The 24014-nt window shown below is 40.0% G+C and overlaps 1 protein-coding gene across 2 annotated transcripts; it reads right to left on the bottom strand.

Annotated features, from left to right (window-relative positions):
* Window positions 1–736: 736 nt before the first annotated feature.
* Window positions 737–1793, bottom strand: NUPR2 (nuclear protein 2, transcriptional regulator). 2 transcript variants are annotated; one of them, XR_013167901.1, is made up of 2 exons: window positions 1057–1260; window positions 737–952 (listed from the first exon to the last, which is right to left on the bottom strand). XR_013167901.1 is itself a non-coding variant. In XM_077141050.1 (2 exons), the coding sequence occupies exon 1, from the start codon at window positions 1579–1581 to the stop codon at window positions 1273–1275; it is 309 nt and encodes a 102-aa protein (XP_076997165.1). In that variant the 5' UTR covers window positions 1582–1793; the 3' UTR covers window positions 737–952; window positions 1267–1272. The 2 variants fall into 2 exon arrangements, 1 of the variants encoding a protein (XP_076997165.1); XM_077141050.1 differs by lacking the exon at window positions 1057–1260 and adding an exon at window positions 1267–1793.
* Window positions 1794–24014: the final 22221 nt, after the last annotated feature.

The raw sequence follows: 24014 nt of genomic DNA, 5'->3' as shown, positions 1-24014 counted from the left end.
TGCTTTTGATTACAAGTTTGGGGCACTGAAAACCCACTCTTCTCTCAAATATAGGTTAAAATGAAAATTAAAACATGCATTTGAAAAGAGTAGCATTATTTCTACTCTTGAGAAAAATGAATCTCCTGTAAAGCTTACCATTTAAAAAAGACCATTAAAATATAGCATGGTTTAAAAAAATACATAGCATAGCTTTATGACATACAAGCACTTTTCTCATTATTAAGGAGGTAGACATGTTTCAAGAAAGAATTTAACATACCCCTCTGGAAAATTTGTGGTAAAACTAAATTTATGAAATATTTATTGCTGTGCTAAACAACACAGAATTGAGGTCAAGGACACAAATACTGGGTCAGAGTACTTGGTCCACTGTCTGTTAGCTGGGAAAATTACTTGACCTTTCTGTGCCTCATGGTCCTCTCTCGAAAATGGGGAGAGCAGTATCTACCGCAAAGGGTTGCTGTAAAATCACCAGTGCAGAGTACCTATCAACTGCTCAGTATACACTACAATTTAAAATATTCCTACTCGAGCAAACAAATATTAAATCTGCATAATAGTCTATGACATTTGGATTCTTATTTTGTACAAATACCTATGTTTCTCCCCACTAGATTATAAATTTAAGGTAAGGATGATGCCCCATTCATCCTGTGACCTCTTTCTTACACGTAAGAATTCAACGTATAGACTTGAAAGGAGGCACCACAGTAACTGACAAAAAACAGAAGAGTTAAAATGCCACGTTTGCTGCTCTCTTTTAATCAAAAATCCTAAAAAGGCATATCCACTCGGACGTTACTTAATCGATTCCTAACGTTACTGAAATAGTAAACTAAGCGATGTCGAAAAGAAGGTCTGTTGACCAACATGCGTTCTCTCCTCTAACTTAGGACCACAGTTACAGTTGAAGTGAGGGAAAACACTTTTATCAGGTTCTTCGGGTATCCTGAAAAAAAATCAGACAAAAACACAAATCCATTATTTTCAGTCTCAGAATGAGTACAGAAGTAAACCTCTACTTGAACTTTTAAAAGATGGTTTCCGCGTTACCTAGACCCCTGTTCTAGTCGACTACAAAGTTTCAAAAGGTCGAGTTTTACATTAGTCCAACCGCAGTCGGGAGATCACCTGGTACAGCTAAGACTTGCTAACGCGAGGCGGCAGCACCAGGAGGACGACTCTGCCCGGGATCGAGTCTCACACCGGGCGGACCCCCGCCGTGCTCCCCCAGAACCCCGGGCGGTCGCAGCTCGCACGCACCGGCGCTCAGGAGAGGCGAGTGCGCGGCCGGGGCTGCAGCTGGCGCTGGCGCCGCTTGCGCTGGCCGTTCAGGAGCTTCTGAGCGATCTTGCGCTCGTGGCCGCCGGGCACTGGCCGGTTAGTGCGCAGTTCCCGCTCGCGCCGCGTCCGGCCCTTGCTGCGCCCGGCCCCGCAGGCCGGGAAGTCGCGCAGGTAGTAGTAGTCGAGGCAGTCGCAGAGCTCCTCTTCCTTACCCACCCGCGACCGCGTCTCCCGAGGCGGCGGGAGGGCCCGACCCTGCGCGCGGAGAGGGGCCGGACGGGCGCCAGCGTCCATCACCACCCGGCCTCGCGCCCGCCGGCCCGCTCGCGCCCTCTCCGTCTGGTGTGGCGACCCCGCACGCTGCCTCGATCGGAGGGGGCGGGACTCCGAGGACGTCACAGAGCCCGGAAGGCGACCGGCGCGAGGCCTCCGTAGGCGCCGCGGAGGAGATCCCGCCCCGCCGGAGACCCTGGAACCCCCTCCCGGCCCTGGGCCTGGATTGTGCACTCTTCACGGGGGATGTTAGACGCCATCAGCGTTTTGTTAGGAATTTTGATGACACAAGAGAGTGCTCAATAAGTGAAAAATGTAGCTTCTCAGGAAATATGTGTGGAATTCCAATAATGTGAAAGAATGAAAGGAAATTCATCAAAACGCTTAGGGGTGTTTCTGTAAACTCTGGTAGGATTTTACATTGTTACTTTTGTTCTTGTTACTTTCCACAAGTCCCTGTTTTCTGTGACCAATACGACTTAATTGAATTAGTGCAATTAAGGAGGAACAGACGAGAGCTAATAAAACCCTGCTTCAAAGCAGATCCCAAACGAGAGAGACTTTCTTTCCATTCTAAAAGCACCCTGAAAAGTGCTTGGCAGACGTTAAATGAGTTTGCCGGTGCTCACACCTTTTCAACTTAATTGCGAGAACAACTGGAGAAGGTAGCCCATCAAATCAAAGAAGAAGAAAAGCAAGTAATTGAAGCAGAAAAGATTGTTGAAAGTCCAGATTTCCCCAAGAATGAGGACTACTTAAGAAAAGTTGGAATGTTAAACGGAGGCCACCGAATTGACTACGTTCTTCAAGAAAAGCCAACAGAGAGTTTTAATGACTATCTTTTGGCTCTGCAGAGTCATTTATGCTATCGGGAATCTGAAGATACTGCCTTATTACTTAAATTTATTGAACAATGAGTGGTAGTTCAGAACAGCCCCAGCATTGGGGCTTTTGTTTCACTGTTTTGTCTTCATACAAAGTCCCACTATAAATTACACTGCCAAGAAACTTCTCAGAGGATGTTCCAGTTTGCTTCTGTGTTGGATGACAGAAAAATGATTCCTCGACAATTTCTTAGGATATAATTCTCAGATGTAGAGATTCATTGTAAAGAAAACACACAAAAAGGCAATGAAAAAAAAAGTATCCAAAGGTACTGCATTTGGATAGTGTAGATGAGAGAATGTAATTATAAAAATTATGCATTAACAACTCCAATCATTTTAGTGTGCAAGTTGTCAAAGTAATGTGTAATCAATGATGAAACAGTTGTAGCATGGAGTTGTTCTTTTCTGTTTTTTAAAAAAAGCTATTGGGGTTGGCTATTAAACTGTATTTTTAAAAAATGAATGTAGTATGTTCTATTTCCAGTATGGATTTTTAAATTAAATTAATATATTTTAAAAAAATTATGTTTTATTTTAAATGTAAATTGTGGTACCTAGCTGCTGTAATGCAGGGTTATTTGTAGTTGTTAAGAGGAAGTAACCACAATCACTTTTATTCCAAAGCTGAATCTGAGGGTTTTTGTTTGTTTGTTTGTTTTGGTGCATGGTCTGGGAATCCAACCCGGGTACCCCGCAAAAAAGGCAAGCATTCTACCACTAAACCACCCGTGCACCCTGAATCTGAGGTTTTTATAAAACCATTCAGGCTATTGCTGAGAACATAGCTATGGAAGGAAGTGAAATGCTCTTTTACTCCACATAAGTCCTATTTATGAAGAGCTCTCCAGAGTGCTCATCTCCGTTTGGAGAGTAGAGCAAATGAGGTTTTCCATTTTGTCATCTAAAGTAGCTGTACTGTCACTTCATTGTTATAGGTCAAATTAACGTGAGTACCAAAGTAGACTTTTTTTTTTTTTTTTGCTTTGTATTAATTCACTTATACCAAAGTGTTTGAAAGTCTGAAAGGTATTGCTTCTAGATTATAGAGCTGCGTTATGAAATTACTGCTGCGTAATATTTTACTTTGCTTTACTATAAATTCAAATTAAACATTTTCCTAATAATAAAGGGGAATGCTAATTTTCTTTTGTTACGCAGTAGAAACATTTTCCACTGTTTACAGTTCTCATGGAACATGGAATTTTTTGAAAGCAATATACGATACACATTTTTTGTGTATCTTTCCTAACTAAAGTTAATAAAATGGTAGGGAAAAAAAAAAAAAAAAGAAGGAACAGACGAGCCCCGGCCAGCCCAGCCCCTCGAGACCTGGGATCTTTGGTCCTCGTGCCACTTCGGGCTCTCCGCGGGCACCGACGCCCTGCGGCCAGGAGAGGCTGGGCCAGATAACCAGAGGTGCGGGTGATTTGTAGTGACCGCCTAGAGCCCGGGCCCCGCCCCTCCGTCCCGGTTTCATGGAGCCCCCGCCCCGCCCGCCCCCTCAGGCGAGGTGGGACCTAAGCTCGATTAGAGCAGCGCCAGCGGGACAGAATCAGGCCAGGTGAACTGCGCTCGGCAGAGTTCCAGGTCTACCAGCTCGCCCAGCGCCGCTCAGAAGAGCCGGGAATCATTTACACCCTGCGGCACCGCAGGCTCTAGACTCCCAGCTCTAATTACCTAATTACTGCCTCACCGAGCGCTGGTCTCTGGGAGTTACTGCTAAGAAGGTCTTTGTTTTGGTTTGCTTTAACTAGCACAGATAATTCTCTTTCCACAAAAAAATCGCAGCTGCCCCTTCCGGATTTTCTGTTTAACAGATCGAAGATAATGCCTTCCTTGGAAAAAAAAAAAAAAGCTCAGTTATTTGATTTAGCTGAGTATCTACATGTGACTAAATTGCCTGTTTGAATTTTTTCTTCCTTACTCGGAGCCGCATCCCTAGAGGGGCGTGCCCTAAATACCTGGCTCAGAGGGCAATTTTGACCGTTCTTTGAAATGAACAAGTCCTAGGAGAATGTTTTTAATGAAACACCGAGGAGATTTTAGCTGCCACTCACATGTAAATCTATGCTATCGGGAAGGAAACTGATATTTGTCCCTAAACCACTCTTACATTATTTCTTTTGAAAAATCTCTTTAAATATTCAGACATTCTCAAAAGCAAAGAGAATGGAACAGTGCACTTTCATATCCCATCACAGGGATTCAGCAGTTATCAAGATCTTATCACATTTGCTTCATCTATCCCTGTTTCCCCCTGTTGCAGATCAGACTGAATACTAACATTCACATTATGTCATTTCACCCCTATAGGCTGCTCTAAAAAATAGACCTATTTCTTACATAACCACAATACCATTTTCAGCCCTGACAGAATCAGTTGGTCCTTGGTACAATATAATACTCAACCCAGAATCAAATTCCTAAGCTGTCTAAAAATCATCTCTTTACAATTGCTTTGTTCAACTCAGAATACATTCAAGGTATGTATGTATTCCTTGGCTCTTAATTCTTATATTCAAAAGTAATCCTCCTCCAGCTTCCCACTCCTTCTCCCACCTCCACATGGACTTTTTGTAGAAACTGGATCACTTAGTCTGTAGAATGTCCCATCTTATGGATTTGTCTGCTTCCTGTAGTATCATTTAACTTGTTCCCCTCTCTCCCTATAAATAGGATATAAAAAGGATTATAGTTCCTATAAATCGAGCTTGGACCTAGAGGTTTGTTTATACTTGGATTCATTTTGGGGCCAAGAGAATGTTCTAGGAAGTACTGTCTCTTGATATGACACCAGAAGGCCTAAAAATGTGTCATTGTCCCAATTTCTGGGTTGCTTTGACTAATGGGCTCAGGGGATGGAGTTGGAATTTTCCTCCCTAAACTTTCATCTAATGATTTCATCCACTCATTGTCTTCATTAAGGCTTGGAAGATGTTGATTTTCTAATTCAGTCATTCCTTCTTTTAATTACTCCATTCTAGAATTTATGAGCTAGGATTTCTTACCTCACGAACTGAGGCCATTTGGTTACCCTGAAATTCACTTTGACAGGAAAAACAGGACAAATGCTTAATTCTTTCCTTTCAGAGATGGGTTTTCAGGAATACCAAAGAGACTTTCCTTTTTTTTTTTCTTCTTGAGAATTGTTATGAAGCCGTGGATCTTTATGAACACAATGTGTTTCAATCAATTGCATTGTTTCATTCTTTTTTATTTTTAAATGCTCAAATTATCCCATCTTTGGCCATATCTTCATGTGCTTCATCTAACATAACCTATTATCTTTTTTTGTTATTTTTTTGCATTTAAAAAAATTTCCTTTTTATATTGTGAGATATATACAAAAAACAATAAATTTCTGCATACATTTTAACAGATTTCAATGTTTGGTATGGGTTATAGTTCCACAATTTCAGGTTTTTCCTTCTACCTTTTCCAAGACACTGGAGACTAAAAACAAATATCAATATAATGATTCAGTAGTCATACTCATTTGTTAAATCCTAACTTTTCTATTATAACTTCTCCTTCTCCTTTGATCCTTCTCCCAATCTTTAGGGATATTTGGGTTATGGCCATTCTAACTTTTTTCATGTGGAAAAGGGGTGTCAACATTATGGGATGGTGACGATACTAGCACCTCTCAGGAACCATCTGAAGCAAAAATCAATTTATTGTGTACAACTTTTGTAGGGTCTCAGAGCTCTAGGTGTTCTTTAAGGTTAACAGGAATGCTCTTGGTTGGAGTTTGGTAAACCATGGCAATTAATATCTAGCTGAAGCTTACATAAGAGTAGCCTCCAGAATAGCCAACTTCTTAACTCTGTTTGAGAACTCTTAGCCACTGATACCTTATTTCGTTACATTTCCCCCCTACCTTATTTTGTTACATTTTCCCCCCTTTTGATCAGGATATCTTTGAGAACATTCTTCTTAGAAGGCCAGTATGGCCAGGCCCCACCTATACATTTATGTCCTAGACCTGGTGTTTTGGTTTGCTAAAGCTGTAAGAATGCAATACACCATAAATTAGTTAGCATTTTTTTTTGGCATGTGCAGGCTCCAGGAATCAAACCCTGGCCTCCGGCATGAAAGGCAAGAATTCTAGCACTGAGCTATCCTTGCACTGCCTGGTTGGCTTTTCTTTTCCTGCTTCTTCTTCTTCTTCTTCTTTTTTTTTTTTTTCTTTTGCATGGGCAGGCATTGGAAATCGAACCCAGGTCTCCGGCATGGCAGGCGAGAACTCTGCCTGCTTAGCCACCGTGGCCCACCCTGGTTGGCTTTTTAAATGGAAATTAGTTAAGTTACAAATTTACAGAACCAAGGCCATGAAAATGTCCAAATCAAGGCACCAACAAGGTTTGCCTTCTCAGAGGAAAGGCTAATGACGTTAAGATTCCTTTATCATAGGGGAGGGTGTCTGCTGGTCTTTTGCTTTTAAGTTCTGTGTATCCTTACTTGCTACTCTGGGGACACTTCTCTGAGCTCTCTGTGTCCTGTTGATCTTCTCTTAATGTCTCCGGGGCATTTCTCTCTCTCTCTCTCTCTCTCTCTCTCTCTCTCTCTCTCTCTCTTTCTCTACGTCCTTCACTTGGTTTCATCTCTCTGCTCTCTATCCTTCTGTGTTTTCTGTATTTTCTTCATAGAGGGCTCCAGTAAAAGAATTAAGATCCACCTTGAATTGGGTGGGTCACATCTCCAGGTAAACAATGTCATCAGAAGGTCCCACCCAAACAGATCTGCTCCCACAAGAAAGAATTAAAAGAACATAGTCTTTTCTGGGTGCATAACAGATTCAAACCAGCACACCTGAAATTAGCTCTTTCTCCAAGGAGTCCTGGACATTTTAGTGTGGAGAATGGTGCTTGGAGACAATAGGAGTACAAAGTGTATTTGTCCCTTGATCTTTACAAGAATCCTGTGAGATGTTGCTGTCCCAATTTTCTAGATGAGGAACCAGTTTAACAGCTTTCCCAAGATTATATAACTAATAAAAGGCAGGGCCAGATTAAGATTGAGGTCTTCTGACCCCTAGGTAATTGTTTCTTCCTTTTTACAGTGTCTCTTGGTATAAACTCATTACTTTTCAGTTTACAGACAGGTTGCTCAACATCCTACTCCTCATAACTTCTGAAATGAGATTTAAAAGTAAGTGCCACCCCTCCCTCTCTCAGCCAACATGACAAGCAAACTCACCACCCTCCCCCTCTCTACATGGGACATGACTCCCAAGGGTGTGGACCTTCCTGGCAACATAGGACAGAAATCCTAGAATGAGCTGGGACTCAGCATCAAGTGATTGAGAAAACCTTCTCGACCAAAAGGGGGAAGAGTGAAATGAGACAAAATAAAGTACCAATGGCTGAGAGATTCCAAACAGAGTAGAGAGGTTATCCTTATGCATTAAATAGATATCACCTTTTTAGTTAAGGTGTAATGGAGAGGCTGGAGGGAACTGCCTGAAAATGCAGAACTGTTTTCCAGTAGCCATGTTTCTTGAAGATGATTGTATAATGATAAAGCTTTCGCAGTGTGACTGTGTGATTGTGAAAACCTTGTGTCTGCTGCTCCTTTTATCTACTTTTTGACAGACAAGTAAAACATGTGGATTAAAAATAAATAATAGGGGGAACAACTGTTAGAATAAATTTAGTAGATTGAAATGCTAGTGATCAGTGAAAGGGAGGGGTAAGGGGTGTGGTATGTATGAATTCTTTTCTGTTGTCTTTTTATTTATTTTTCTGAATTGATACAAATGTTCTAAGAAATGATCATGATGATGAATATACAACTATGTGATGATATTGTGAATTACTGATTATATATGCAGAATGAATGATCATATGCTAAGAATGTTTGTGTTTGTTTGTTGTTATGTTTAAAAAAATTAATAAAAAAAAAAGTAGGTGCCATCATTTGTCTTCCTTTCCTACCTAAGGACTCTAAACAATGCCTATGATACCACTGGGGTAAGATTTAATAGTGGTCTTTGAATTGTGTTTACTCATTTAACCCCAGATTCATGGATTACACAACTAAAAATCATGCTTTGAGGTCAAACTTTAATTCCTTAAATTACCACAACTATGCACAGCTCTTTTTTTTTTTAAAAAATATTTTTACTGAGAAATATCCACACATACAGTCTAACCATATTATATAACCAGTGGCTCACAATATCATCACATGATTGCGTATTCTTCACATGGATCATTTTTAGAACATTTGCATCACTCCAGGAAAATAAAATAAAAAGAAGAAAAAATGACTCATTCATCCCATACTCCTTACCCTCCCTCTCATTGACCCACAGGATTTCAATCTACCTAATTTTTACCCTTTATCTCTCCCTATTATTTATTTATTTTTATCCTTTTTTTTTCTTTATTCATCTGTCCATACCCTGGTAAAAGGAGCATCAACCACAAGGTTTTCACAATCATACAGTCACATTGTAAAAGCCATACAGTTATACAGTCTTCTACAAGAATCAAGTTTACTGGAACAAAGTTCAACAGTTTCAGGTGCTTCCCTCCAGCCACTCCAATACATCATAAACTCAAAAGGGATACCTATACAATGCATAAGAATAACCTCCAGTGTAACCTCTTGACTCTGAAGTCTCTCAGCCACTGAGACTTTATTTAGTCTCATTTCTCTCTTCCCCATTAAAGTCAAGAACGCTTTCTCATTCCCATGATGCTGGGTCCTGGCTCAACTCCAGGAGTCAAGTCCCATATTGCCATGGAGATTTACACCCCTGGGAGTCATATCCCATGTGGGAGGGGATGAGGTTCACCTCCTGAGTTGGCTCAAAGAGAGAGGCCACATCTGAGCAACAAAAGAGGTTCTCTGGGGATGACACCTAGGCATAATTATCAGTAGGCTTAGCTTCTCCTTTGCAGGCATAAGCTTCATTGGGACATCACCCAAGATTAAGGGCTTAGCCTTTTGAATTCATTGTCCCCACTGCTTGCAAGAATATCAGGAATTTTCCAGATAGGGAAGTTTTTGTTTTGATTTCTTTTGCTTTTTTCTGTAGTAGCTGTTTTTTTTTTTTTTTAACTTTTTAAAAACTTTTTTTAGTAATTAAAAAAATTAACAAACAAAACATTAAGATATCATTTCATTCTACATATACAATCAGTAATTCTTAATATCATCACATAGTTGCGTAGTCATCATTTCTTAGAACATTTGCATTGATTTAGAAAAAGAAATAAAAAGACAACAGAAAAAGAAATAAAATGATAACAGAGAAAAAAAAAGATTATACATACCATACCCGTTACCCCTCACTTTCATTTACCACTAGCATTTCAAACTAAATTTATTTTAACATTTGTTCCCCCTATTATTTATTTTTATTCCATATGTTCTACTCTTCTGCTGATATAATAGCTAAAAGGAGCATCAGACACAAGGTTTTCACATTCACAGAGTCTCATTGTGAAAGCTATGTCATTGTTCAATCATCATCAAGAAACATGGCTACTGGAACACAGCTCTACATTTTCAGGCAGTTCCCTCCAGCCTCTCCACTACATCTTGAACAACAAGGTGATATCTACTTAATGCGTAAGAATAACCTCCAGGATAACCTCTCAACTCTGTTTGGCATCTCTCAGCCATTGACACTTAGTCTCATTTCACTCTTCCCCCTTTGGTCGAGAAGGTTCTCTCAATCCCTTGATGTTAATTCTCAGCTCATTCTAGGGTTTTTCTCAATCCCTTGATGCTGAGTCTCAGCTCATTCCAGGATCTCTGTCCCACGTTGCCAGGAAGGTCCACACCCCTGGGAGTCGTGTCCCATGCAGAGAGGGGGAGGGTGGTAAGACTGCTCGTCATGTTGGCTGGAGAGAGAGGCCACATCTGAGCAACAAAAGAGGCTCTTTTGGGGGTGACTCTTAGGCCTAAATTTTAAGTAGACTTGACCTATCCTTTGTGGGGTTAAGTTTCATATGAACAACCCCCAAGACTGGGGGCTCAGCTTATAGCTTTGGTTGTCCACACTGCTTGTGAGAATATCAAGAATTCAACTTGGGGAAGTTGAATTTCTTCCCACTCTCACCACTCCCCGAAGAGGGCTTGCAAATACTTTTCCAGTCACTGATCAAATCACTCTGGGATTCATCGGGGCATCACTCTGGACAAACCAACAAAATCTCATGTCCTACCTGAGATTCTAAGTACTTATGACATTCAATCAAACTATCTACGTGAGTTATATTAGGAAATGCTCTAGTCAAAATATAAATTTTGTAACAAATAAACATTTTTTGCTTTAGTCTCACACATAAGGTGACCTCTTAAAGTATTAATTGTCATCTATTTTCAGCACCCTGCAATAAAGACATTCTTTTGTTCTTCCTCATGCAAAAACATTTTTAAAATTAGTACATTGTACATTTCACTATTATTATACACTCTAGGCATTCCTAGATTATACCATCTCGATCTTTACCATCTATCTCTCTTTCTGATTTCATTTATGTCCCCAGCCCTCCTCCCTCTATCATTCTCACATGCAGCTTCATTCAGTGTTTTAACATAATTACATTACAGTTAGGTGGTATTGTGCTGTCCATTTCTGAGCTTTTATATTCAGTCCTGTTGCACAATCTGTATCCCTTCAGCTCCAATTACCCAATATCTTACCCTATTTCTATCTCCTGATGGTTTCTGTTACCAAGGAAATATTCCAAGTTTATTCACTAATGTCAGTTCATATCAGTGAGACCATACAGTATTTGTCCTTTTGTTTCTGGCTATTCACACTCAGCATAATGTCCTTAAGGTCCATTCATGTTGTTATATACTTTATAGCTTTATTCTGTCTTACAGCTGCATAATATTCCATCTTATGTAAATGTCACAGTTTGTTTAGCCAACTGTCTGTTGATGGACATTTTGGCTGTTTCCACCTCTTGGTAATTGTTACTAATGCTGGTATAAACATTGGTGTGTAAATGTCCACTTGTGTCCTTGGCCTCGTGTCCTTTGAGTAGAGACAGCATATAGATGGGTCCTGTTTTTTAATCCATTCTGCCAGACTATGTCTTTTGATTGGAGAGTTTAATCCATTAACATTCAGTGTTATTACTGCATGGGTAGTACTTTCTTCTACTATTTTGCCTTCTGGATTTTATATGTCATATCTATTTTTCCTTCTTTTTACCTTTACTCAGTCTTCCTTTCTACACTCTTCTCCACACCTCTCTCTTCTGTCTTCGTATCTGTCTCTAGTGTTCCCTTTAGTATTTCTTGCAGAGCTGGTCCTCTTGGTCACAAATTCTCTGTGATTTTTTGTCTGAAAATGTTTTAATTTCTCCCTCATTTTTTTTGTGTGTTCATTATTATTATTTTTTATTAATCAAAAAAAAGAAAAGAGGGGCGGGCCGCGGTGGTTCAGCGGGCAAGAGTGCTTGCCTGCCATGCCGGAGGACCCCGGTTCGATTCCCGGCCCCAGCCCATGTAAAAAAACAAACAAACAAACAAAATATAATAAAACAAGAAAATGTTTAAAGATGTTTCCCTTCCTTCCTTCCATCCTTCCTTCCTTCTCTCTGTCTTTCCTTCCCTTCCTCCCTCTCTCTTTAAAAAAAAAAAAAAAAAAAAAAAAAAAAAAAAAAAAGAAAAGAAATTAACACAACATTTAGACATCATTCCATTCTACATATGCACTCAGTAATTCTTAGTATCATCACATAGATGTATGATCATCATTTCTTGGTACATTTGCATCGATTTAGGAAAAGAACTAGCAAAACAGCAGAAAAAGATACAGAATGTTAATATAAAGAAGATAATTAAAATAATAATAATAAATATATATATATATAAAGGAAAAAGAAAAACAAAAACAAAAGATACAAACAAACAAACAAAAAACTATAGTTCAGGTGCAGCTTCATTCAGTGTTTTAACATAGTTACATTACAATTAGGTGTTATGGTGCTGTCCATTTTTGAGTTTTTGTATCTAGTCCTGTTGCACAGTCTGTATCCCTTCAGCTCCAATTACCCATTATCTTACCCTGTTTCTAACTCCTGCTGGTCTCTGTTACCAATGATATATTCCAGGTTGATTCTCGAATGTCGGTTCACATCAGTGGGACCATACAGTATTTGTCCTTTAGTTTTTGGCTAGACTCATCAGCATAATGTTCTCTAGGTCCATCCATGTTATTACATGCTTCATAAGTTTAGTCTGTCTTAAAGCTGCATAATATTCCATTGTAGGTATCCGCCACGGTTTGTTTAGCCACTCGTCTGTTGATGGACATTTTGGCTGTTTCCATCTCTTTGCAACTGTAAATAATGCTGCTATAAACACTGGTGCGCAAATGTCCATCTGTTTCTTTGCCCTGAAGTCCTTTGAGTAGATACCTAGCAGTAGTGTTGCTGGGTTGTAATCCATTCTGCCAGTCTATGTCTTTTGATTGGGGAATTCAGTTCTTTAACTTTTAGTGTTATTACTGTTTGGATAATATTTTCCTCTACCATTTTGGCTTTTGTATTATATATATATCATATCTGATTTTCCTTCTTTCTACACTTTACTCCATACCTCTCTCTTCTGTCTTTTCATATCTGACTCTAGTGCTCCCTTTAGTATTTCTTGCAGAGTTGGTCTCTTGGTCACAAATTCTCTCAGTGACTTTTTGTCTATAAATGTTTTAATTTCTCCTTCATTTTTGAAGGACAATTTTGCTGGATATAGAAGTCTTGGTTGGCAGTTTTTCTCTTTTAGTAATTTAAATATATCATCCCACTGTCTTCTAGCTTCCATGGTTTCTGCTGAGAAATCTACACATAGTCTTATTGGGTTTCCCTTGTATGTGACAGATTATTTTTCTCTTGCAGCTTTCAAGATCCTCTCTTTCTCTTTGACCTCTGACATTCTAACTAGTAAGTGTCTTGGAGAACGCCTGTTTGGGTCTATTCTCTTTGGGGTGCGCTGCACTTCTTGGATCTGTAGATTTAGGTCTTTCATAAGAGTTGGGAAATTTTCAGTGATAATTTCTTCCATTAGTTTTTCTCCTCCTTTTCCCTTCTCTTCTCCTTCTGGGACACCCACAACACGTATATTTGTGTGCTTCATATTGTCATTCAGTTCCCTGATCCCCTGCTCAAGTTTTTCCATTCTTTTCCCTATAGTTTCTGTTTCTTTTTGGAATTCAGATGTTCCATCCTCCAGTTCACTAATTGTAGCTTCTGTCTCTTTAAATCTACCATTGTAGGTATCCATTGTTTTTTCCATCTTTTCTACTTTGTCCTTCACTCCCATAAGTTCTGTGATTTGTTTTTTCAGATTTTCTATTTCTTCTTTTTGTTCAGCCCATGTCTTCTTCATGTCCTCCCTCAATTTATTGATTTGGTTTTTGAAAAGGTTTTCCATTTCTGTTCGTATATTCAGCATTAGTTGTCTCAGCTCCTGTATCTTATTTGAACTATTGGTTTGTTCCTTTGACTGGGCCATATCTTCAATTTTCCGAGCGTGATCCGTTATTTTCTGCTGGTGTCTGGGCATTTGATCAGATTTTCCTGGGTGTGGGACCCGGCTGGTTGAAAGGTTTTTCTGTGAAATCTCTGGGCTCTGTTTTTCTTATCCTGCCCAGTAGGTGGTGCTTGTGGCGCTCGTCTGTCTGCAGGTCCCACCAGTAAAAGATGCTGTGGCTCCTTTAACTTGCCAATCCGAATCTCGCAGTCGGCCCGGGAAACCGTACGTGGAGGGGGGGTCGCCGGCCACTGCAGCTTGGGGGAGTGCCGGTCCAAGTTGCCCAGCTGGCCCGAGACGCCAAGTGTGGCGGGAGGGCCCCGCTATCCAACGTTCCCAGTCAGACTAGGAAGCCACGTGTGTGGAAGGGACCCCAGTCGCCAGCCGCCCCAGCCCAGGAAAGCACGCACCCCTCGGGTATCTCACTGCAGCGGATTCTCCCTGCCCGTTCAGCCGTTCCAGAATGGGGTACGCTGTCTTTTTGGTCTCTGTCGTGGCTCTGGAAGCTGTTTCGTATTGTTTCTGTTTCTTTAGTTGCTGTTCTGGAGGAGGAACTAAGACCCGCGCGTCTTACTAAGCCGCCATCTTCTCCCTCTCCCTCATTTTTGAAGGACAATTTTGCTGGATATAGAATTCTTGGTTGGCAGTTTTTCTCTTTTAATAATTTAAATATATTATCCCACTGTCTTCTTGCCTCCATGGTTTCTGCTGAGAGATCTGCACATAGTCTTATTGGGCTTCCCTGTATGTGATGGATTGCTTTTCTCTTGCTGCTTTCAAGATTCTCTCTTTCTCTTTGACCTCTGACATTCTGATTAGTAAGTGTCTTGGAGAATGTCTATTTGGATCTATTCTCTTTGGGGTACACTGTACTTCTTGGATCTGTAATTTTAAGTCTTTCATAAGAGTTGGGAAATTTTCAGTGATAATTTCCTCCATTAGTTTTTCTCCTCCTTTTCCCTTCTCTTCTCCTTCTGGGACACCCACAACATGTATATTCATGCGCTTCATATTGTCTTTCAATTCCCTGAGTCCCTGCTCATATTTTTCCATTTTTTTCCCTATAGTTTCTGTTTCTTGTCGGATTTCAGATGTTCCATCCTCCGGTTCAGAAATCCTATGTTGTCTCTTGAAATCTACCATTGTAGGTTTCCATTGTTTTTTTCATCTCTTCTACTGTCTTTCATTCCCATAAGTCCTGTGATTTGTTTTTTCAGACTTTCAGTTTCTTCTTTTTGTTCTTTCCTTGCCTTCTTTATATCCTCCCTCATTTCATTGATTTGGTTTTTGATGAGGTTTTCCATGTCTGTTTGTACATTCTGAATTAATTGTTTCAGCTCCTGTATTTCATTTGAGTTGTTGGTTTGTTCCTTTGATTGGGCCATATCTTCAATTTTCCTAGTGTGATTTTTTTTTTTTTTTGCTGACCTCTAGGCATTTAATTACCTTAATTAGTTTATTCTGGAGATTGCTTTCACTTCTTTTATCTAGGGTTTTCTTGCTGGATGAATTTGTTGTCTATTTGTTCTTTGACATTCCGTTCAGCTTTATCTGGACCTTTAGTTTATGTTTTGTTTAACAGAGGAGAATTTTTCAGTTCTTGTTTTCTTGTTTCTTGCCCTGCTTGTGTGGTGCCTTCCCCCACCACACACACTTAGGAGGGTCTACTTAGATATTATATACCCCAGCCAGATTTTCCCAGACCAAACTGGCCTCCTATCAGGAGGGAAGAGTCACCTGCGTCAGTTTTCCCTGAGGGTGAGACCCAGCAGGTTGAAAGACTTTCCTGTGTAGTCTCTGGACTCTGTTTTTCTTATCCTGCCCTGTGTGTGGTGCTTGTCTGATGCAGGTCCCACCAGCATAGGATGATGCAATGCCTTTAACTTTGGCAGACTGTCCGATCTGGGGAGTGCTCACAGCCGGTCCAGCTGGTCCAGACTGGGGTACGCTGTGTGTCTGGTCACTGACATGGCCCCAGGAGCTGTTCTGTACTGTTTCTGGTTATTTAGTAGTTGTTCTGGAGGACGAACTGAAACGCGCACATTGTTAAGCTGCCGTCTTGACCTGGAAGTCTTGTTTTGTTTTTTTATTTTTAATCTTTATTGTATCTTTGGCTGATTTTTTTATTTTATTTTTTTAAATACCAAGAAAACACCAAACAAATGCAAACATTCCTATTTTGATCATTCCATTCTACACACATAATCAGGTAATTTACAATATCATCACATAGTTGTATATTCATCATCATGATCATTTCTTGGAACATTTGCATCTATTCGAAAAAGAAAATAAGCCAAAACAGGAAAAAAATTTATACATACTATACCCCTTACCCCTCCCTTTCATTGACCACTAGATTTCAAACTAAATTTATTTTATTTTAACACTTGTTCCCCCTATTTTTTTAAATTATTTTAATAATATATTTTATTGAACTCAATATATCTAAAATATTTGACAGGTAATCCATACAAAATCATTAATGATATATGTTCTTTTTTTATCTTAAATCTTCAAAAATCCAGGATATAATTTTTAATACTTATAGCACATATTAACTTAGACTGGCTATATTTTAAATGTTCAATGCCCATATGTGGCTAGTGGCTACTCTATCGAGCAGTGTAGTTCTAAGGTCTATTAATATATCTTTCATTAAACTCCTGCTAGTCCTCTTAAAGGATAAAAAAGTTGGTATCATACATTTTTTTTATTAATTTTTAAAATTTTTTAAAAAATTGCAAGAAAGAAACACAAACATTCTTGACATATGATCATTCCGTTCTACATATATAATCAGCAATTCACAATATCATCACATAATTGCATATTCAGCATCATGATCATTTCTTAGAACATTTGCATCAATTCAGAAAAAGAAATAAAAGACAGCAGAAAAAAAAACAAAAAACAGACAAAAAATTTTATACATACCATACCCCTTACCTCTCCCTTTCATCGATCATTAGCATTTCAAACTAAATTTATTTTAACATTTGTTCCCCCTATTATTTATTTTTGTTCCATATGTTCTACTCATCTGTTGACAAGGTAGATAAAAGGAGCGTCAGACACAAGGTTTTCACAATCACACAGTCACTTTGTGACAGCTATATCATTATTCAATCATCCTCAAGAGACATGGCTACTGGAACACAGCTCTACATTTTCAGGCAGTTCCCTCCAGCCTCTCCATTATATCTTGAACAACAAGGTGATATCTACTTAATGCGTAAGAATAACCTCCAGGATAACCTCTCAAGTCTGTTTGGAATCTCTCAGCCATTGACACTTTATTTTGTCTCATTTCTCTCTTCCCCTTTTGGTCGAGAAGATTTTTTCAATCCCTTCATGCTGAGTCTCAGCTCATTCTAGGGTTTTTCTCAATCCCTTGATGCTGAGTCTCAGCTCATTCTAGGATTTCTGTCCCACATTGCCAGGACAGATAAGGAAGTTTAATAATATTTCCTCCTTCTGCCCAGTGTCCCAAGGGAACTTTGCAAATATTTTTTTAATTCTCTGCCCAGATTACTCTGGGATATATCAGGGCATCACACTAACCTGTACAAACCAGCAGGATCTCATGCCTTATTCAAGATTCCATGTAATTATGGTGTTCAAGGCAACTGACCATACAAATTAAGTTAGATAATGTGCTACCCAAAATATAAATTTGGAAGATTTTTTTTTTTTTTTTTTTTTTTTGGCATTTGCAGGCTCTGGAAGTCAAACCCGGGTCTCCCCAAAATTTTGCACCAAATAAATGTCTCTCCTTTTGGTCTCACACAGAGGTTGAAATTTGAAAATATGAGCCATATCTTCCTTTACCCAGTATTCCGATTTACCTTAGTCTATCTAGATCAGCTTCACTCATATCTCAGCTTTTTTTTTTTTTGTATGCTGTATGGCAGGGTCATGTTTCATTATTTTTCCATGTAAGTATCCTGTTATTGCAGTACCATTTGTTGAATTTTGTTTGTTTGTTTTTGCTAGTTTGTTTATTTTGGGGGAAGTGCATGGACCAGGAATCGAACCCAGATCTCCCACATGACAGGCAAGAATTCTACCACTGAACTGCCCTTGCGCCCCCCTCAGCTTTTTTTTTTTTTTAACAGTTATGCACAGATCTTAAAGCTCTCTCTTTCGTTAGGTAACTCAATGAATCATTTTTGTAACTTCCCCAAGAAAGTGGAAAGAGAAATGGGGATTCAGCCAGGTCATGTGGCTTGCTCAGGTCCACGTCAGAGTGACCCTTGTGCCTGTACTGTATCCCCAGCAGAGCTTGCCTCTGTCCCTCATGTCCCTGAACTAGAACTTAAATGACACTCATTGGCAAGGCAGTGCTGACTACAGCTTCTCCCCTTTCCCTCTTCTTTCATGCCTGTGTGTTATTTTTATACTTTATATCTAGCCCCTCTACTAGATTAGAAACACCTTTGCCTCCCATCTCCAGCTCGCAGTAAGTATAAAATAAGTGCACTTTAAATAAATACATGCATGGATATTTAAACAACCAGCGTATTAAAAACCATTGAGAATGAGCAGACTTCGAATTGCCATTTAAACCTCATTCAAAATGTATTTACTGAGCATTTACCATCTGCCAAATATTGTTTTAGACCTTCAGGATAAAGTTCCCACTCTCATGTAGTTTATTTTCTAGTGGGAAGAGGCAGGCAATAAAAACAAAATATGTAGCATATAATCTCTCTTGGTGGAAAGGGCTACAAAGAAATATGAACTGTGGTTGTGTCATGAATGTACTATTTCAGACAAGGAAGTCGAAAGGTCTTTATGAGGAGGTGGCATTTAAGTAGAAGACAGAATGAAGTAAGAGAAGGTCACATTTTGTATGATGATGATGATTTCCATTTTTTTTGATGATTTCCATTTTTATGTGATATCCATAATAGATAAATCCATTGAGACAGAAAGCAGTGGTGGTTGCCAGGAGGAATGGGAGTGACTGTTTAATGGGTATGGGGTTTTCCTTTTGGGGTGATGAAATTGTTTTGGAAGTTAATATGTGTGGTGGTTGCAAAAAATTATGACTGTACTAAATGCCACTGAAGTGTAAACTGTAAAATGGTTATTTTTTTATTTTAGTAGCATGTGTACAACTTAAAACTTTTAACCACATTCACATATATAATTCAGTAGTGTTAATTACTTTCACAATGCTGTGCAACCATCGCCTTCATCCATTCCATATGTTTTCATCACCCCCAACAGAAGTTAAGCTTTAACTCTCCCTTCCCTAACCCTCCCCCAGCCCCTGGTAATCTGCATTCAAGTTTCTAATTGTATGAAATTGTTTATTCTAGTTGTTTCAAGTACGATATTTGTCCTTTTGTGTCTGGCTTATTTCATGAACATGTTGTCTTCAAGGTTCATCCAGGTAGTACATGTATAAATATTTCATTCCTTTCTAAGGCTAATGGTCTATTGTATGTATATACCACATTTTGTCCATCCATTCATCTGTCGATGGACATTTGGGTTACTTCCACCATTTGGTAGTTGTGAATAATGCCACTACGAACAGTGGTGTGCAAATATCTATTCAAGTCCCTGCTTTGAGTATATACTTAGAAGTGGAAGTGTTGGGCCACTCTAATTAAGTGGTTCTATACTTAATTTTCTGAGGAACTGCCAAACTGTTTTCCACAGCAGCTGCATAAAATGGTTAATTTTATATTATGTGAATTTCACCTCAACTTGTTGAAAAAAAAGAAAACAATTAAAGGAAATGAAGAGAGCAAGCTATGCCAAAGTGTGGAGAAAGAGCATTCCAGGAGGCAGGAATGTGCTTGAATTCGAAGAGCAGCAAAGAAACATTATTGTAGAATGTAGGTGTGTCCCTATGTTGGTGGTCAGCGTGTCACCATCATGGTTTGTTAAATTTACCTTGCTGACATGACAGAAGTCATTTGTTCTACAATTACTGCAGTGCCTTCCATGTTAGACATGAGGTCCTAACGTAAGAGCTTGCGCTGGATTCATACCTACTGGTGGAGGTCAGTCTGGAGAGCAGGAGGTACTGCCAGGTAGCACTGATAGCTTCACGGCCTCTGTAACAGAAATTGGAGCTATTTGGGAAACAAGTTCCTCTACCTACTCTAACAGTGTGGAGGACTGGGAATCAGGGACTGTGGAGGTTTGGCAAGATCTGGCTGCTGCCCACCTTTCCAGTTTTATCTTGTACCACCCATTCCCACAACCCTACCTTCTAGGCATATGGAATGTCATTTTCCTTAGGGACCTTTACATACATACCCTTCCCATTCCCAATCCTTTCACTCTTATCTTTGCCTCCTTATCTCATCCTGAGTTTCAGCTAAGATAGCTGCTTCTCTGGGGAGCTCCCAAGTCCCACAGTCTGTGATTGGGCAAGGTGCCCCTTGTGTATGTTTCGTTCACCACTGTGCGTCTCCATTCATAATGCTTATCACACTGTCTGGTTGTTGTCTGTCTCTCTCACTACACTATAAGCTCCATGAGAACAGAAGCTTTATACCTTGTTCACCATCGTTTCCTCAGTACCTACTATACGGTCTGACACATAGTAGGTACTCAGTTAATATTTGTTGGGGAAATAAGAATGAGTGAGTAAAGGTGGAGGGAGGGTATGTGTGAAAGCATGTCATGTAAGTACAGTGTAGGACATGGATAGGAGTGGCTGGATTTGAAGAGCAGGTAGTTGAAGACCAGGTTGGGAAGGACCTTACCATTCACGGTAAGGAGTTTGTGCTGTAGAATGTAGAAGAAACATTCCAAATTGGCAGCTGGGCCGAGCTGCAATTCCTGTTCTTGCAGTTGGTTTGACCAGCAGAGTGGTCACAACCTTCAAATGTGAATGCCTTTCAGTTTATTGTAAGTCCCACTGATTCTCCACATTGCACCGGCCTCTTTCCCTCATTTAGGTTGCCTGCCAGCACCACTGCTTTTGCTATCTCTGCAGATCTTCGGAGGTGCATTAAGGAGGGGGATGATTTAAGGAGGAGGATTTAAGATAGGAGTTCTAGAGAACTCTAGTGTTAGTGCATGCTTTAGAGGGTTCCTTTGGAGAAGTGAATTTATTCTGTTCAAAGAGTACTGGGAGCAAAGGTAAACTCATAAAATCAGAGACATTTACTCATTTTGAACAACTTGTAGCTTCATACTGCTAAATTGGCAAGTGTTATCTCTTCTGGGTTCACCCTTTCCTGTTTGCTTTCTGAAACACTAACTGCTCTGATGGAATCTGAAATCATATTGCAGCAGATCAGCACTGAGTCAACCACATGTCCTGTTGCAAGACCTTATTCCAGGGGCTGTGTGGGATACAAAATGTAAGGGACAGCAGGAGTATAGCATCTCCTTTGGGAAATAAGAGGTATGGACATAGACAGCGCCCCATAGAGGGCCAGCTGGTGCTTTGTCAAGGCTTTGTGGGTTTACTTCACTAGTAATCTCAACATTTAAGTCCATTCTCTAAGGACATCCTTCTCAATATTCTTGGGAAACTAAGGAGAAGAAGCCATGAACGAGCATGATGATCCATCCCTGTCCCATGAAAGAACACACCCCTTCAATGATCAGGAGACCCTGTCTGTTAGTGAAGGCTGGGTAGGCTGTGAAGTGTTTATAACAATTTAATTCCCCATTTACAGAACTTGTCATAGGCACAGAGTTCCTTAAGAACAGGTACTCTCCTCTGACTTTGTGGCCACGTTTTCATTTGTGGTTCTTGCCAAGTGAAAGCTAAATGATATCTGTCACGGAAAGGCTCATGTGTCACCTTGGCCAGGTGGCGATGCCTAGTTGTCTGGCTGGGCAAGCACTGACCTGCTGTTGCTATGACATTTCATGGGCTAAAATCATGACCACGTTGGCTGCATCCACAGTTGACTGCATTTATCATCAGCTAAGGGGAGTGTCTTCTGCAATGAGTGATGCTTAATCTAATCACCGGAAGTCTTTTAAGGAGGATTCAGAAGAGACAGTCACTCTTCTTCCTACTTCAGACAGCCTTTCCTGAGAGTTCATTGAGGACCTTCATCAGAGCTGCCAGCTTGCAGCCTGCCCTACAGACCTTGGACTCTACATCCCCGTGGTTATATGAGACACTTTTATAGATTTTGTATTTATGGATATCTCCTGCTGATTCTGTTTCTCTAGAGAACTCTAGCTAATGTGATATCCAGACAAACCAAATGAACTAAAGATTCCCAATAGCTGAAATAGAGAAAAATGATGGGCAAATGTGTCACACTCAGCATCCATCACCCAGGCAGAAGGACCTCAACACACCTGTAAGCCCACCACCATTCCCTGCGAATGGCTTGGAGATGAGGATCTTGCTTTATAAGCACCAGATAGCAAAAGTTCATTCCAGTAAATAAGTAGTAAATACTCTATGAACAAGTTTTCTTTTCCCAATTCCAGCATCAGTTGGATTACATAATTATTTTAATGCAGATTTTGGTAACACACAATGCTAACTATATTGTTAGTTGTTTGAAATCATTCTACCAAGATAAAGAGGGTCGATTCTTTCAAATGGGTTTTCAAAGATGGTTTGTGGGCATCATTGGTAAGTATGAGGTCTTTGCTGGTTTGACTCTGCTATGTACCCCAGAAAAGCCATGTTCTTCTAATCCAGTGTTTTTTTAGGGGGGTCCTACAATTTGTTTTTGACAAGCTGGTTGACTCAGAGACATGATTGCATGTGGTTTATGCACAAACGTGGAGAAAGAAAATTCTGGAAAACTAGGGAGGAAAATATTCTCTGTCCTTTTTGTTTCAGACACTATTATAGCAAGATTGTGTGGCTGGGGAAGCAGTAAAAAACTCTGAATTTCAGCATCTGAGAGACTTCTTCCTTCCTTTTCTAAAACTTGTTTCTCACACAGGGGGTGAAGAGGTGAAAAGAAAGGAGAAAGGTCTTCCTTTACTTGTCCACCAGAGAGCACTGGGGAGATGAAGGATTTATCACTTGACAATCTTGAGTATCTGGAAAGCTCCTTCTTCCCAAGGCCACAGAATGTTCTAGAACCACAGGTCTGCCCCAGCCTTCAGTGGGAGCAGAGAGGGACAGGGCTTTCTTAGGCTTCTATCCCAACAATCATTCTGTTCCCTTGGCCCTTGGGCAAGCCCCAATCATCATTAGAATCTCTTGGGTAGAGCCTGGACTTAACAGTGAAGTCTCTCAACTCAGAAAAGGAGGCAGGGACTTGGAAATATCTTATCATCAATGAGCACCTCATCATCAGAGTTAGTTGGGCCCTGTGCCCACAGGCTGGGGTCAGTTTACAGGCATGGCTGCTGTACTCTTTGCTGGCAGGAATGGAGAAGCTTCATTGGCTTTCTTTGCCTTTTTCTTCTTTTCTTTTTGGTGCCAAGTGACATCTGGTCCCCACTGAGCTTGGCTGCCTCCTATTCCTTCTCCTGCACTGTGGCACTGCCTGTAGTGGTGGTGTCTGTGGCCAAGGTGGCACTAGTCTTCTTGGCTTTCTTTTCATTTGCCTTGAGATATTTACTGATTTCTCTTGTAATTTCCCCCTTGACCCACTGGTTGTTTAAGGGTGTGTTGTTGAGCCCCCACATATTTGTGAATTTTCTGGCACTCTGCCTATTATTGGTTTCCAACTTCATTCCTTTATGATCTGAGAAAATGTTTTGTATGCTTTCAATCTTTTTAAATTTATTGAGACTTGCTTTGTGACCCAGCATATGGTCTATCCTTGAGAATGATCCAAAGCACTTGAGAAAAAGGTGTATCCTGCTGTTGTGGGGTGTAATGTTCTATAAATGTCTGTTAAGTCTACTCATTTACTGTATTATTCAAATTCTTTATTTCTTTATTGATCCTCTTTCTAGATGTTCTTTCCATTGATGAGAGTGGTGAATTGAAGTCTCCAAGTATTATGGTAGTTGTGTCTATTTCTCTTTTCGGTGTTTTCAGTGTTTACTGCATGTATTTTGGAGCATGCTGGCTCGGTGCATAAATATTTATGATTGTTATATCTTCTTGCTGAATTGTTACTTTTATTAATACATAGTATCCTTTTTTGTCTCTTT

This window comes from Tamandua tetradactyla, chromosome 23 (genome assembly GCF_023851605.1).
Source record: "Tamandua tetradactyla isolate mTamTet1 chromosome 23, mTamTet1.pri, whole genome shotgun sequence".
NCBI lineage: Eukaryota > Metazoa > Chordata > Mammalia > Pilosa > Myrmecophagidae > Tamandua > Tamandua tetradactyla.
Note: the sequence above shows the minus strand (reverse complement) of the source record. Positions and strands in the feature narration are given on the sequence as shown.